Raw genomic sequence first — 14,734 nt, forward strand, 5'->3', positions numbered from 1 at the left:
CAGAGCTGCTGCCTCGCCCCACTTTCGTCAAGGATCTTTCATCTAAACTCTGGTCCCTGTCCCATTGTACACGCAATCCTTTATCACAGGGAAAAGTACTGAATGAGTGATGTCGTAGCTGCCTATTTCCTTCACCAAATGGAGCCTGGGGATTTATTCAATAGCCTGAAAACCATGCAGGCGACCTCTTGGTCGAACAGCTTGCCGGCTGTCAGGGTTCTCCTGTGGCCTTCAGGAGCTGCCTTTCAGCCATCCTAATGATTGTCTTTCTGCACACTCTCTCTCTCACTCTTTGCCTGCGGAAGAGGACCCAGCTGGGGTCCGAGGAGGATGACAGACGGACCTTTTTGTGAACACTGCCTGCCTCCTCGTGGGATGCGGATTGACCGCACAACGGGGCAAGGTCAAAATGTCACAAGAGGCCTCGCACAAAATGGCTGCCCTCAAGACGGCTCAAACCTGCATTGAAAAGACTAACATGGCAGCTGGATAGACGCACAGATATCTCCCTCGCCACTGGAACACAAAGACACGGGAAGCTGTGATTGGAGGATTCCTGTCCCCTCTGTCTGACCCTCCACCACATCCTCCTGAGAATCCTCCACCCTCTGTGTAAGCATTTCTTTGCTCGTGTTAATTTTGGTTCTTTTGCCAAACGCCTCAAACCCGTGTTCTTTCACATGGTTAGGGAACAGTTTATCCATTCTATCGGGTAGCAGATACCCCTCACCAGGCTGCGTTTCTCAGTTGCTCGGAAGAAGGCCCCATTCATTATTTCAGTGTGAGTGCGGCTCGAGAAAAGCCTGAATTTTACATTCCGGTGTCGAGTGCACACCCACCTTGAACACACGTAGAATTGTGCAAATGGACGGTGGGTGTGTATCCTGATGTCATCGCGCGCACACCTGCAATATTGAGGTCGGCAGGCGAACGCGGGAGTCGGAGCAACGCCCTCCGACAATCAAGGTGACAAGCCCTTGTTGTACTCGAGGTGCGTTTGGGTTAGGTTTGTGGGTGCTGCGTGTTAGTGCTCCCCCCTCGCTGGTAGCAGCAATGGAGGCAGCCCGCTGACTGCCATCCTAGAGGCCGTGATGACTTCGGAGGCCTTCCTCAGGCCTCTAGCACCTGAGTATGCTCCACCTGGGGTGGGAGGACCGTCCAGCCCCTTGGGTGGGAGGAGCATCCAGCCCCTTGGGTGCTCACTCCTCGGTCACCATAGCATCATCAGATGTGCTTGGTGCTCAGGATGGACGCAGAGCTCATGCTCCACATGGACCCCTCCATGTCAGAGACCATGGTGTCCAGATCCTCCTGGATCTCTGCCAGAGCTCCCCGCTGGACCAGCATCTCCCGCTTGATGGACGGTTCCAGAGGCTCATCATCTGCCTCGGACTCGGCCTGTTCCTGGTCTGCAGCAGTCCTCCCGCTGCCAGTGCCCTGGGATGTCTCCGCCTCTGCCAGCTCATGCCAGTGTGATGCGCCCTCACCATGGTGCAGTACCAGCGGAGCCGGCAACCTGATGCCCATTGATGTGTTAGTATCTGCGCTGGTGACTGGTGACAGAGGGTTTTGATGCAAATGTGTCTTCCTCTGAGCTTTTAATGGGGGCTCCTCAGGGCCACCAGCTGCAAAATATCGGAATCCACTCATGACTTGGCGGGCTGGTGATGGGGGCCTGCAGCATGGCGCCATCTGCATTGGAGCTTCAATGGCGACTCTGGCTGTGACATTCCCATCCCGGATGAGAAGGACTCACAACGTTTGCACTTGCCACTGCACGAGCATCTGTGCAACTGCACACTTACCTTCATCCGAGACCCTCCCTCACCGTGACGGGTGGAGTGAGCTGGGCGGGGGTACTCCAGCTCCAGTGTGTCACTCTGGTATCAGCTGGGGACGTGCAGATTGGGACCTCCACTGCCCGTTCTTCGCCGCTCCACCACGCTATGGAAAGAGAATTCATCATTGGTGCTCCCTCTCCCTGAGGGTCCACTCCAGCTTGCCCCCGCCCTCCCTCCCTCCACAGCCAGTTAGCGGGTGTGTTACAATCGCGCACCTCGCCCTCCAACACACTGAGGCCAATGGTGCTGACAACCGAGGCACAGGCTTCAGTAATAGCTGGCACGCAGACTCTTCGCTCCCTGAGTGTTCGGAGGAATGGGCAGCCGGCTACTCTCCTCCAGGGAGTCCCATTACATCTCTGTGCGTAACCCTCATCAACCGTAGAAGATCATGAAATCTTTGGTGGCACTGAAGCACTCTGCTGTGCCCACTGGCCTGGGCGGCAACCCCTTCTCTTGTTGGTGCCCTTCTCCGGCTGTCCCAGGGCACCAAAATGTCCCACCGGGCAACGACCTCCACCAGAACTCTGAGGCATTCACCAGAAAAATGGGGGGGGGGGGGGGGCAGTGTGCCCATCGGACGTGTCCACCAGGTGCTGAGGCCATCATCACAGACAATGGGCTGGATTCTCCATTTTGGAGACAAAGTGCTCACGCCAGCGTGAAGACGGGGGTCTTTTACGCCAGGAAAACCGGTGTCAAAAGGCCACGGATTCGCCGTTTTGCTGGGGGTGAGCAGGGAGGCAGCGCAAGAGCTCGCAGCTCCAGCTGCCGATTTGGCCCCCAGCACTTCCGGTTCAGAGGCCGCGCACGCACACGGTGGCGGCCTGCAGGGGCGACGCTGTGCTCCATAGCGGACTCAGCCTGCGGACCTGGACCGCCAAAGATTGGCCACTCGCCCGCGGGCCCCGGGTTGTCCGCCCAGACTTCCCGGCCCGTTGGCTTTGCGCGCACACCGAACGCGAAATTCAGCATTGCTTCTCGTTGCCTCCTGAAGTTGTGCCGTCACCACAGACTCTGCCGTTGGCAATTGCTCATAGCCTTGAGCTTGGCATCCTATCTGGGCCTTGGGTGACCCTCAAAAGGGCAGGAACGACCCTCCACTGTGGTCTCAAATGGAAGTTACATATCTCCTGATTTTGGTCACCTCAACAAATCTTCTTTCAACCTTCTCTCTCTGAGCACAACTGTCCCAACTTTTCCAATCTATATCCATAACTGATGTTCCTCACTCCGGAACCACACATACACACCGTACAATTCCGGCAGTGCAGCAGTAGGCCATTCGGCCCATCGTGTCTGCATAGACCCTCTGAAAGAGCCCCCTACCTAGGCCCATTCTGCCATCCTATCCCCATAACCCCACCCAACCTGCACATCTTTGGACTGTGGGAGGAAACCGGAGCGCCCGGAGGAGACCCACGCAGACAGGGGCGGCGGAATTCTCCATCGGAGGGAATCCTCTGGTCCGCCTCTGCACACCCAACCCATTTCCAATGGCTTGAGGTGCCCACAATGAGAATCTCCATTGGCCTGCTGCGGGAACGGAGAATCCCGCAGCCGGTGGGAGCGGGCCACGCTGGAAAACGCCCCGGGGAGAAGGTGCAAATTCCACCCAGACAGCCGCCAGAGGCCGGAATTGAACCCGGGTCCCTGGCGCGGTGAGGCAGCAGTGCTAACCACTCTTTTATGCACTCTCTCTAAAGAGTGTGGTGCCCAGTGTTGAACACAATGCTCCAGTTGGGGATGGTCCAGTGTTTAGAAAGGTTTATCATTCCTTGCCTTTTTAATCATTGGTTTTATAAACCCCTGGATTCCATAACCAACCTATCCGACCATCCTGGGTGATTTGTGAACATATACCCTCCCCAGATCCCTATGGCCCTGCACCCCCTTCAGAATTAGACCCTGTTACAGAATATTCTTATAAGCCTTTCTCCCTTCTGAGCATATGCGGGCTTTTAGGGAAGGTGGGGGGGGGGGGGGAAGGGGGGGAGGTTTAAGGCTGCAAGAGAATCCTGCGAGTCTAGGCCTGACTGATATGGTGTTCCTGGTTTGTTTTGTTACTCCTGTTGTATTAAACTTTTGTCATTTATTTATAGAAGGAAGATTTTAACAATGCATTCGACAACTTGTGGAATCAGGTTCCCACACGCCCTTTATATTGTCTCTCCATTTGTTTCAGGTGGGACGACGGAGTTGGCGGGAAATGTGCACCGCAACACCACACTGGGAACCGGACGCAGCAGGAACGTTCGAAAGGGTAATGTGTTACCGCAGCCACAGCTTTGGGTATCTTTTGCTTCCATTTTTGCTGCTCGCCGTGGTTAAAGGTCACAGTCCGAGCATCAGCTTCAAGCTGAATTTACAGAAGCTGATTAATTTCTTCACGAAATGAAAATTGCTTATTGTCACAAGTAGGCTTCAAATGAAGTTACTGTGAAAAGCCCCTAGTCGCCACATTCCGGCGCCTGTTCGGGGAGGCTGGTACGGGAATTGAACCGCGCTGCTGGCCTGCCTTGGTCTGCTTTAAAAGCCAGCGATTTAGCCCTGTGCTAAACCAGCCCTCAATAATTGTGATGCTCGAAGCAACTTATCCAATATTTAAACTTTAAATGCCGCTTTGAAACAATGCAACTGGTTTTCAAATCAACAATAGCTTTAGGCAATGTTTGATATTGCTCATTCATTTTTTACTCTTTATCTCTCCACCTCCCTCTCTCTCTCTACCTTTCTCTACTTCGCTCTCCATCTCTTTCTCTTTTTCATTTGCTCTCTCTCCCTTTCTCCATTTCACTCTCTCTCTCTCTCTCTCTCTCTCTCTATTTCGCTCTCTATCCCTTTCTCTGTTTCGTTCTCTCTATCTTTTTTATTTTGCTCTCGCTTTCTTTCTCTCTTTGGCTCGCTCCCTCTTTATTTGGCCCTCGCTTTCTTTATTTTGTTCTCTCAATCTCCGCTCCCCAATTGCTTGCTTCCTTAATTCGGGATAAATTTTAGCACGCTGGGCTAAATCGCTGGCTTTGAAAGCAGACCAAGGCAGGCCAGCAGCACGGTTCAATTCCCGTACCCGCCTCCCCGAACAGGCGCCGGAATGTGGCGACTAGGGGCTTTTCACAGTAACTTCATTTGAAGCCTACTTGGGACAATAAGCGATTTTCATTTCATTTCATCAGGGGGAACATCTTACCTGCATCTACCCTGCCTATCCCTTTCAGTATTTTGGAGGTTTCACCTGTCATTCTCTGAAATTCTTGAGAATACCGGCCCAGTTTGCCCAGTCTCTCTTCATACGACAGTCTCACTACCCTGGAAATAAATCTGGTGAACCTTTGTTTCAATTCCTCTATGGGGGATAATATCCTTCCACATTCCAGTACTCCAATGAACAACATCTGGTTCTTTCCAGGTTGGAGCAGTTAATGTTGGCAACATTTCCCCTTCTGCTGTTTACTGTTGTGTAAGGGGGGCCCCGAGACTGCAAGAGATTCAAATATGTTTCATTCACCCTTGCCAGATAGAAACAATATCCACTGAATGGCCCGACACTGGGAAGTTCCGAGGAAGAAAGGGACCTTGGTGTGTTTGTCCACAGATCTCTGAAGGCAGAGGGCAGGTTAATAGGGGGGTGAAAAAGGCATATGGGACACTTGCCTTTATCAATCAGGGCACAGATTACAAAAGCAGGGAGGTCATGTTGGAGTTGTAGAGAACTTTGGTGAGGCCACAACTGGAGCACTGTGTGCAGTTCTGGTCGCCACATTATAGGAAGGATGTGATTGCACTGGAGGGGGTGCAGAGGAGATTCACCAGGATGGTGCCTGGGATGGAGCATTTCAGTAATGAAGAGAGGTTGGGGCTTGGGTTGTTTTCTCTGGAGCAGAGAAGACTGAGGGGAGACCTGATCGAGGTGTACAAGATTCTGAGGGACATGGACAGGGTGGATAGGGAGCAGCTGTTCCCCTTAGTTGAAGGGTCGGTTACGAGGGGGACACAAGTTCAGGGTGAGGGGCAGGAGGTTCAGGAGGGATTTGAGGAAGAAGGTTTTTTACCCAGAGGGGGTTTTCGGGAACCATGGATGACGAGAGATATTGTAGGCCTCGTCAAAAAGAAAAAGGAGGCATTTGTCAGGGCTAAAAGGCTGGGAACAGACGAAGCCTGTGTGGAATATAAGGAAAGTCGGAAGGAACTTAAACAAGGAGTCAGGAGGGCTAGGAGGGGTCACGAAAAGTCATTGGCAAATAGGGTTAAGGAAAATCCCAAGGCTTTTTACACGTACATAAAAAGCAAGAGTGTAGCCAGGGAAAGGGTTGGCCCACTGAAGGATAGGCAAGGGAATCTATGTGTGGAGCCAGAGGAAATGGGCGAGGTACTAAATGAATACTTTGCATCAGTATTCACCAAAGAGAAGAAATTGGTAGATGTTGAGTCTGGAGAACGGTGTGTAGATAGCCTGGGTCACATTGAGATCCAAAAAGACGAGGTGTTGGGTGTCTTAAAAAATATTAAGGTAGATAAGTCCCCAGGGCCTGATGGAATCTACCCCAGAATACTGAAGGAGGCTGGAGAGGAAATTGCTGAGGCCTTGACAGAAATCTTTGGATCCTCGCTGTCTTCAGGGGATGTCCCTGAGGACTGGAGAATAGCCAATGTTGTTCCTCTGTTTAAGAAGGGTAGCAAGGATAATCCCGGGAACTACAGGCCGGTGAGCCTTACTTCAGTGGTAGGGAAACTACTGGAGAGAATTCTCCGAGACAGGATCTACTCCCATTTGGAAGCAAATGGACGTATTAGTGAGAGGCAGCACGGTTTTGTGAAGGGGAGGTCGTGTCTCACTAACTTCATAGAGTTTTTCGAGGAGGTCACTAAGATGTTTGATGCAGGTAGGGCAGTGGATGTTGTCTATATGGACTTCAGTAAGGCCTTTGACAAGGTCCCTCATGGTAGACTAGTACAAAAGGTGAAGTCACACGGGATCAGGGGTGAGCTGGCAAGGTGGATACAGAACTGGCTAGGCCATAGAAGGCAGAGAGTAGCAATGGAAGGATGCTTTTCTCATTGGAGGGCTGTGACCAGTGGTGTTCCACAGGGATCAGTGCTGGGACCTTTGCTCTTTGTAGTATATATAAATGATTTGGAGGAAAATGTAACTGGTCTGATTAGTAAGTTTGCAGACGACACAAAGGTTGGTGGAATTGCGGATAGCGATGAGGACTGTCAGAGGATACAGCAGGATTTAGATTGTTTGGAGACTTGGGCAGAGAGATGGCAGATGGAGTTTAATCCGGATAAATGTGAGGTAATGCATTTTGGAAGGTCTAATGCAGGCAGGGAATATACAGTGAATGGTAGAACCCTCAAGAGTATTGAAAGTCAAAGAGATCTAGGAGTACAGGTACACAGGTCATTGAAAGGGGCAACACAGGTGGAGAAGGCAGTCAAGAAGGCATACGGCATGCTTGCCTTCATTGGCCAGGGCATTGAGTATAAGAATTGGCAAGTCATGTTGCAGCTGTCTAGAACCTTAGTTAGGCCACACTTGGAGTATAGTGTTCAATTCTGGTCGCCACACTACCAGAAGGATGTGGAGGCTTTAGAGAGGGTGCAGAAGAGATTTACCAGAATGTTGCCTGGTATGGAGTGCATTAGCTATGAGGAGCGGTTGAATAAACTCGGTTTGTTCTCACTGGAACAAAGGAGGTTGAGGGGAGACCTGATAGAGGTATACAAAGTTATGAGGGGCATAGACAGAGTGGATAGTCAGAGGCTTTTCCCCAGGGTAGAGGGGTCAATTACTAGGGGGCATAGGTTTAAGGTGAGAGGGGCAAGGTTTAGAGTAGATGTACGAGGCAAGTTTTTTACGCAGAGGGTAGTGGGTGCCTGGAACTCGCTACCGGAGGAGGTAGTGGAAGCAGGGACGATAGGGACATTTAAGGGGCATCTTGACAAATACATGAATAGGATGGGAATAGAGGGATACGGACATAGGAAGTGTAGAAGATTGTAGTTTAGTCGGGCAGCATGGTCGGCACGGGCTTGGAGGGCCGAAGGGCCTGTTCCTGTGCTGTACATTTCTTTGTTCTTTGGGGTGACAGTCTGGAACGCGCTGCCTGGGAGGGTGGGAGAGGCGGGTCTGGGACGCGCTGCCTGGGAGGGTGGGAGAGGCGGGTCTGGGACGCGCTGCCTGGGAGGGTGGGAGAGGCGGGTCTGGGACGTGCTGCCTGGGAGGGTGGGAGAGGCGGGTCTGGGACGCGCTGCCTGGGAGGGTGGGAGAGGCGGGTCTGGAACGCGCTGCCTGGGAGGGTGGGAGAGGCGGGTCTGGGACGCGCTGCCTGGGAGGGTGGGAGAGGCGGGTCTGGAACGCGCTGCCTGGGAGGGTGGGAGAGGCGGGTCTGGGACGCGCTGCCTGGGAGGGTGGGAGAGGCGGGTCTGGGACGCGCTGCCTGGGAGGGTGGGAGAGGCGGGTTGCCTCACCTCCTTTACAAAGTACCTGGGTGAGCGCTGGGCCTATTGCTATTTGTTATCTCTATCAAAGATTTGGATGAGAACGTAGACGGCACGATCAGCAAGTTTGGCGATGACACTAAAATAGGTGGTATTGTCGACAGTGAGGAAGGTTATCAAAAATTGCAGAAGGATCTTAATCAGCCGGGAAGAGGGCCGAGAAATGGCAAATGGAGTTCAATACAGATAAGTGAGAGGTGTTGCATTTTGGAAAGTCAAATCAAGGTCAGTCTTTCATGGTGAATAGTCGGACCTCAGAGCATCGTGGAACAGAGGGTCCTTCGAGTTCAGGTGCACAGTTATCTAAAGGTGGAATCACAGGTAGATAGGACAGTGAATTTCATAGAATTTCATAGAATTTACAATGCAGAAGGAGGCCATTCGGCCCATCGAGCCTGCACTGGCTCTTGGAAAGAGCACCCTACCCAAGGTCAACACCTCCAGCCTATCCCCATAACCCAGTAACCCCACCCAACACTGAGGGCAATTTTGGACACTAAGGGCAATTTATCATGGCCAATCCACCTAACCTGCACATCTTTGGACTGTGGGAGGAAACCGGAGCACCCGGAGGAAACCCACGCACACACGGGGAGGATGTGCAGACTCCGCACAGACGGTGACCCAAGCCGGGAATCGAACCTGGGACCCTGGAGCTGTGAAGCGATTGTGCTAACCACCATGATACCGTGCTGCCCTTTCCAGAAGGGGGCTTTTAGCCTGCTGGCCTTCATCAGTCAGGGCATTGAGTATAGACGTTGGGAGGTTATGTTGCAGTTGTACAGGACGTTGGTGAGGTCGCACCTGGAGTATTGTGTTCGGTTTTGGTCGCCTTGCTGTCGGAAAGATGTTGTTAAACTGGAGAGAGTGCAGAAGAGATTTACAAGAATGTTGCCAGGGCACAAGGTACTGAGTTATAGGGAGAGATCGGACAGGCTGGGACTTTTGGAGCTTAGGAAGCTGAGGGGTGATCTTATAGAGGTGGATAAGATGACGAGAGGCATGGATAGGGTGAATGCACAGTCTTTTTCCCAGATTCTTTTTCCACTGTGCTAACTTGCCGCTTTGTGCATTCCCTCAGGCCTGTCGAGTTGCTGCTCTTTGCCTGGTCCAGTACCTGCTGGTTGCAGTACGGCTGCTGGAAGGTCACTGACCTTCAATTGTCGAGACTGCACGTGGACGACATTGAGAGCTCTGGCTCTCAAAGGCCCAGCTTTGTACAGCTCCACCTTGGCGTGGGCGACAACTGCCCATGTCGGCTGGTTGGCAGCAGGCATGGCAGAGTGTGGCAGCTGTGGGCGAGCGCAGTTTTCACCTGGTGCTTGCCTCAAGCTGGGCCGATTCTCTTGTGGGTTTCGCTCTCATCTTGATGTGCCGCTGCCTCTGCTCTGCTCACTGCTACGTCTAAGATAGGCTATGACATCTCTCTGGGGACAGAATGTTCCGGAGTCTCTTCTGAGTGTCTAGCACTCTGATGTCATTGTTGCATCATGGCCTGCATCGCTCATTATCACAACGATTCTATGAGCTAATTACACTCGAGATACTCCACAAACTGTCACTCCCCCAGGGAGGTACCTCAGCATTCGTATCAATCCTTGGAAGACAGATTTCTGGTGTGCAAAACTCTTGGAACACTAGTACCTGCAGCTATGGCGACAGTAACTCAAGTGTTGACTGAAGCACGCTTACACCCATAGTGAGAGCTTGGTGACCGAGGGAGTATAAGGCTTCATTTTTATCTAAAGTCTAGTCTTTCTTTTATTTAGTTAATTAACTTAAAAGTTGCTGTTTGGTTTAGACCTTTTGTAGGGTCTCACTGCTCTAATTTATGTTTTTGTGTATGTGTTTTTTGTGAATCTCTGTCCTGCCCGTTTATCCACACGTGCAGGATTGGGGCAGCATTCGCCACTGAGACTGGCCTGATGCTGGGAGTGCAAACCACGCAAAAGAACATAAAGGAACTGATGGAAAAAACAAAAGAGGGGAGTGCCCCAAAACAGCGAGTGGAGCTCAGCCCAAAAGGAACAAGAAAGGAAACCAAAACTTATCCAAAACCCGTCAACTTAAAGTGTGAGAATCGGGGTGGATGAGGCAGTCCGACCCCCGCGGTGCCCACCGAGCCCGCAAGGCCTCGAGTGTGCCCGTGGACACCACATGCTCCCTCTCCAGGGACACCCGGCCACGAACGAGGCCGCCGGAGATGGGCAGACAGTCAGGCTGGACAACCCCCTCGGTCGCCCGCTGACTGGACCTAGAAATGGCAAGTTTGGCCAGGCCCAGGAGCAGGTTCACGAGGAGACCCTCCGCCCTCCCCGCCCCCTTCCGCACCAGCTGTCTGTAGATCAGGAGCGTGGGGCTGAAGTGCAAAGAAAACCTCAACAACAACGTTGTCAAGAAACCAAAAAGGGAGAGCAGCCTGGGACAGACAACATAAACGTGCTCCACGATCTCCACCAGGCCGCAAAAGTGGCAGGTCTCTGGCAGAGCCGTGAAGTGATTTAGACAATGGTTGTATGGCACCGCCATGCGCTGCACCCTCCACCCCAGGTCCCCCCGTTTTATGGGGAGGACTCCTCCACAGAGGGACCTCCAGTGGGGGCCTCCATCGCTGGACGGCAACAAGGCCCGCCAAGGCGTGTCCGGGCGGCGGGCGAGGGCAAGGAGGTGGAAGGTATGCAACAGCAGGCCGTACAGGAAACCCCTCCGCATAGTGCCAAAGGGCATGGAGGGTATTTCCGCGAGGCGGCTGTGGCGCACCAACACCCGGGGGCCAATGTGTAATTCTGTCTGAGCGGGGGTCCGCTCAGACGGGATGCCGTCGCACAACTGCGCCGTCTCAAGCCCAAGTGCGCCCACGGGGCCGAGCACGACCTTTTTGAGGCCTTGGGTGGCACCGTACAGACACCGCTCCGTGCCTGGCAAGCTCGTAGGGTGTCGTCCAGCCCGCCCCTCCGCCACCCAGCATGTCCCCGATCCTGGTCACCCCGGCATCTACTGCCCTCCACTCCGCCAGCCACCCGAATGGATATTGGCGGAGGTTCGGATTCCTGACCAGTGGCTCCCTTACGAGAGCCACCCCTCCTGACGGGGGAGAGCTGCGGCGCGTGGCGACCGTGTTCCAGACTTTGAGAAAGTCCTGGTACAAGACGGGCAGCGCCAACAAAGAGTTCCGAAGAGCATTCCGGTCAACGAACAGGAGCTGCACGTCGTAGTTCAGGCCGTGGCACCTGGCGGAAGAAGTCCGTCGCCAGGGCACCATCGTGGAGGAGGCTCGACGGACAGGTAACGCTGCAGAGTCTGAAGCCAGAAAGTCGCCAAACCGCCCTCCACAATCTGGATGCTCAAGACCTCCGCAGCGACTCAGTGCAACCGATTGTCCCAGAGGAACCGAAGCTGGGTTCTCTGGATGCGTGTGACAAAGTCAGGGGGAGGGGTCAAAGTGACCAGCCGATACCACAGCATAGAGGCGATCAGCTGGTTTATGACGAGAACTCGACCCCTGTGGGACAGCACTCGGAGCCGTCCTGTCCAGCGTCCCAGGCCAGCGGTGACCTTGGTCGCCAACTCCTGCCCGTTCGCCGGCCAGGCTTCCTCTGCCGGGCAATGATGGACTCCCAAGTAGAGGCTGTTGGGCCGACTCCAGCTGAAGGGCCTGAGCTGCTCCGGGAGGGGGTCCATCTGCCACGGACCGACCAGGAGTCCGGAACATTTAGCCCAGTTGATCCGTGCGGAAGACGCGGCGGAGTAGACAGCTCGGCTCTCTCGCATCCTCCGCAGGTCACCGGGGTCAGTGACCATGAGGAACACGTCATCAGCGTACGCCGAGAGGACCACCCCCACGTCCGGCTCGCGCAGAACCAGCCCCGACAACCTCCTCCGCAGGAAAGGCTCCACGCAGAGAGAATAAAGTTGGCCGGACAGGGGGCAGCCCTGACGCACTCCTCTCCCAAAGCGAAGGGGCGCCGTCAGGGACCCGTTAACCTTAATCAGACACTCCGAGGCGGCGGACAGTAATCGGATCCGGCGACAACGTGCGTCCCGAAGCCGAAAGCTCGCAGAGTCCCGAGCAAATCCCCGGGCCCCACCCTGTCGAACGCCTTCTCCTGGTCAAGAGACAGGGAGACGCTCAACATACCAGTCCTCTGGGTGAAATGAATAATGTCCCGGACCAGATGGATGTTGTCATAAATGGTGCGGTCCGGGACTGTAGGACTGGTCAGGGTGGATCATGTGGTTGGGCACGGAGCCAAGGCGTAAAGACAGCACCTTGGCAAAGATTTTATAGTCCGTGCTGAGGAGGGAGACCGGTCGCCAGTTTTTAAGTCGGCGGAGATCCCCCTTCTTGGGCAGCAGGGCAATGATGGCCCTGCGCCCCGAAAGGGGCATCTCTCCGGTCGCGATACATTCCCCCAGGACCCCCGCATAGTCGCTCCCCAGGACGTCTCAGACCACCCTGAAGAACTCCACGGTCAGCCCGTCCAGCCCTGGGGATTTGCCACGTGAGAGGCTGTCCAGGGCGCCGGTCAGCTCTTGGAGGTTGATGGCATTATCGAGCTTCCCGGCACCCTCCGGGCCCACCTGCGGCAGGTCCTCCCACAGAACTCTGCAAGCGTCCTCGCTGGACGGATCCGGAGAGAAGAGGTCGGAGTAAAAGTCCCTGATCAGGGTCCTGACCCCCTCCGGATCCGAGACGAGGGACCCGTCGTCGACCAGCTGCGTAGAAATCAGCCGACCCGGCCCCGCGTCCTCTTTCCAGTGAGTAGAAGAAGGGGCAGCGGTGGTCCATGTCCGTTAGGAGACGGATCCGCAACCTCACGTACGTACCCGGCGAGTTGCAGGTCCCACAGTGCGGCCCGCTTCTCCCTGTACACCAGCCTCATCGGGCTGAGTCCTCATCGGGCTGAGCGAGACGTGACTCCAGATCGAAGAGTTCCTCAGCCAATTTGGCGATCGTGGAGTTCCGCCCCGGCATCGACCCCTTTGTGTACCCCTGACAGAAGGCACGGTTCTGGGCCTTGCCCACGTCCCACCGTAGCCTCAAGGAGGGGAAGCCACCCCGCTTCCTTCTCCAGCCGGCCCAGAAACGGCGAAGCGAGTCCAGGAACCGCTCGGCCTCCAGCAGCAGGTTGTTAAAGTGCCAGTACGCGGACCGTGTCTGAGCGCGGGACGGGGCGAGACCCGCCCACACCAGGTGGTGATCCGAGCACGGCAGCTGATCCACAGAGGCCGTCGGAACGCTGGCAAATACGTCTTGGAAATATAAAGACGGTCGATTCTGGACGCTCTGAACGCGCACAAAGGTGTCCACCCGCAATTCAGGATGGAGAGTCCGCCAGACGTCCACCAAGTCGAAGGACCTGACCAGGTCCCTCAACTTCACCACCACCGCCGAACTTCCCTGGACTCCACGATGGTCCTTGTCCTGGAGGGTGCAATTAAAATCCCCTCCGGGGACGATGCACTCGCCCACCGGGATGGTGCCGAGACGAGTGGACACTTTTTTGTAGAAAGTCACCTACTGCGGCCCGACCAAAGTGAAGCTCCACATCCCCGTCGCGGGCCGTTCAGTGCAACAGTCCTCCGGCTGAAAATGTGGAGCCAACAAGATAGCCGCCCCGCCCGAACGTGGGGCCAGGTGACTCATGAAGACTCCTCCTTGCCCCTCCAGGGTCCACTGAGCTTCGTCACCCGGATGGCCTGGGTTTCCTGCAGGAGGCACATCCCGTACTTTCCGTCCCGGAGGATAGACAAGAACTGGAGACGGTGGTGCGCGTTGCTGCTGCCGTTGATGTTGAGGCTATGGTTACCTCCATGTCAGTTGTAATGTTTATCCTTCACCAACACCTTTATACAGTGCACAGAGGGAGTAGAGGTTCAACTCCACTCTCTCAGGAGCCCCGCGAGGAAGAGAACAGCTTGGCGCTGCTCCTCCTGGTCCTGATCGAAATCCCGCACTCTCTGGCATAGCCGCGGGCGGACGCAAGGAGCGGCCCCAGATTTCCCCAGCTGTCACGGGCCAGCCGCACACAGTCCTGGCGACCGTGATGCTTTTTCAGAAATGCTCGGAGTTCCCCCGAGGAGATGAGGGGAGACTCGGTGCTGGGTGTGAGGGTGCCCTCTGCCTCGCTGCAGAGAGCGTCTAAATCCTCCTCCTCCGAGTGGTCACCACCTGAGCCCGAGTCCCCTGCCACGTGCGGCGGGCAACTCGGGCCCACCGGTTAACCTAGGCCCGAGTCGATCCCACTCCCATTTTCATCCTCAGGCGGGTCCCTCGCAGGCTCCCCCCGCGATTCAGGGTCTGTGGGCGGCGGCGGCTCCGACCCCGCCTCCACCGTCGATGCCGGGCCCTCGGAGAGACCTGGGAAAAGCCCGGGAACAGCTCGGGGATG

General features: G+C 54.9%; 1 protein-coding gene across 3 annotated transcripts in view; it reads left to right on the forward strand.

Annotated features, from left to right (window-relative positions):
* The window catches only part of LOC140403691 (tolloid-like protein 2), a 726,814-nt gene that overhangs the window by 485,813 nt on the left and 226,267 nt on the right, over window positions 1-14,734 (forward strand). For 2 of the 3 annotated variants that reach the window (XM_072491868.1, XM_072491870.1), the window contains one exon: window positions 4,027-4,104. The exons of the other annotated variant lie outside the window; for it this stretch is intronic. In XM_072491868.1, coding sequence (XP_072347969.1) covers window positions 4,027-4,104 — 78 coding nt within the window. The remainder of the gene's footprint in view (window positions 1-4,026; window positions 4,105-14,734) is intronic. 3 annotated transcript variants of the gene reach the window in all.

This window comes from Scyliorhinus torazame, chromosome 28, assembly GCF_047496885.1.
Source record: "Scyliorhinus torazame isolate Kashiwa2021f chromosome 28, sScyTor2.1, whole genome shotgun sequence".
NCBI lineage: Eukaryota > Metazoa > Chordata > Chondrichthyes > Carcharhiniformes > Scyliorhinidae > Scyliorhinus > Scyliorhinus torazame.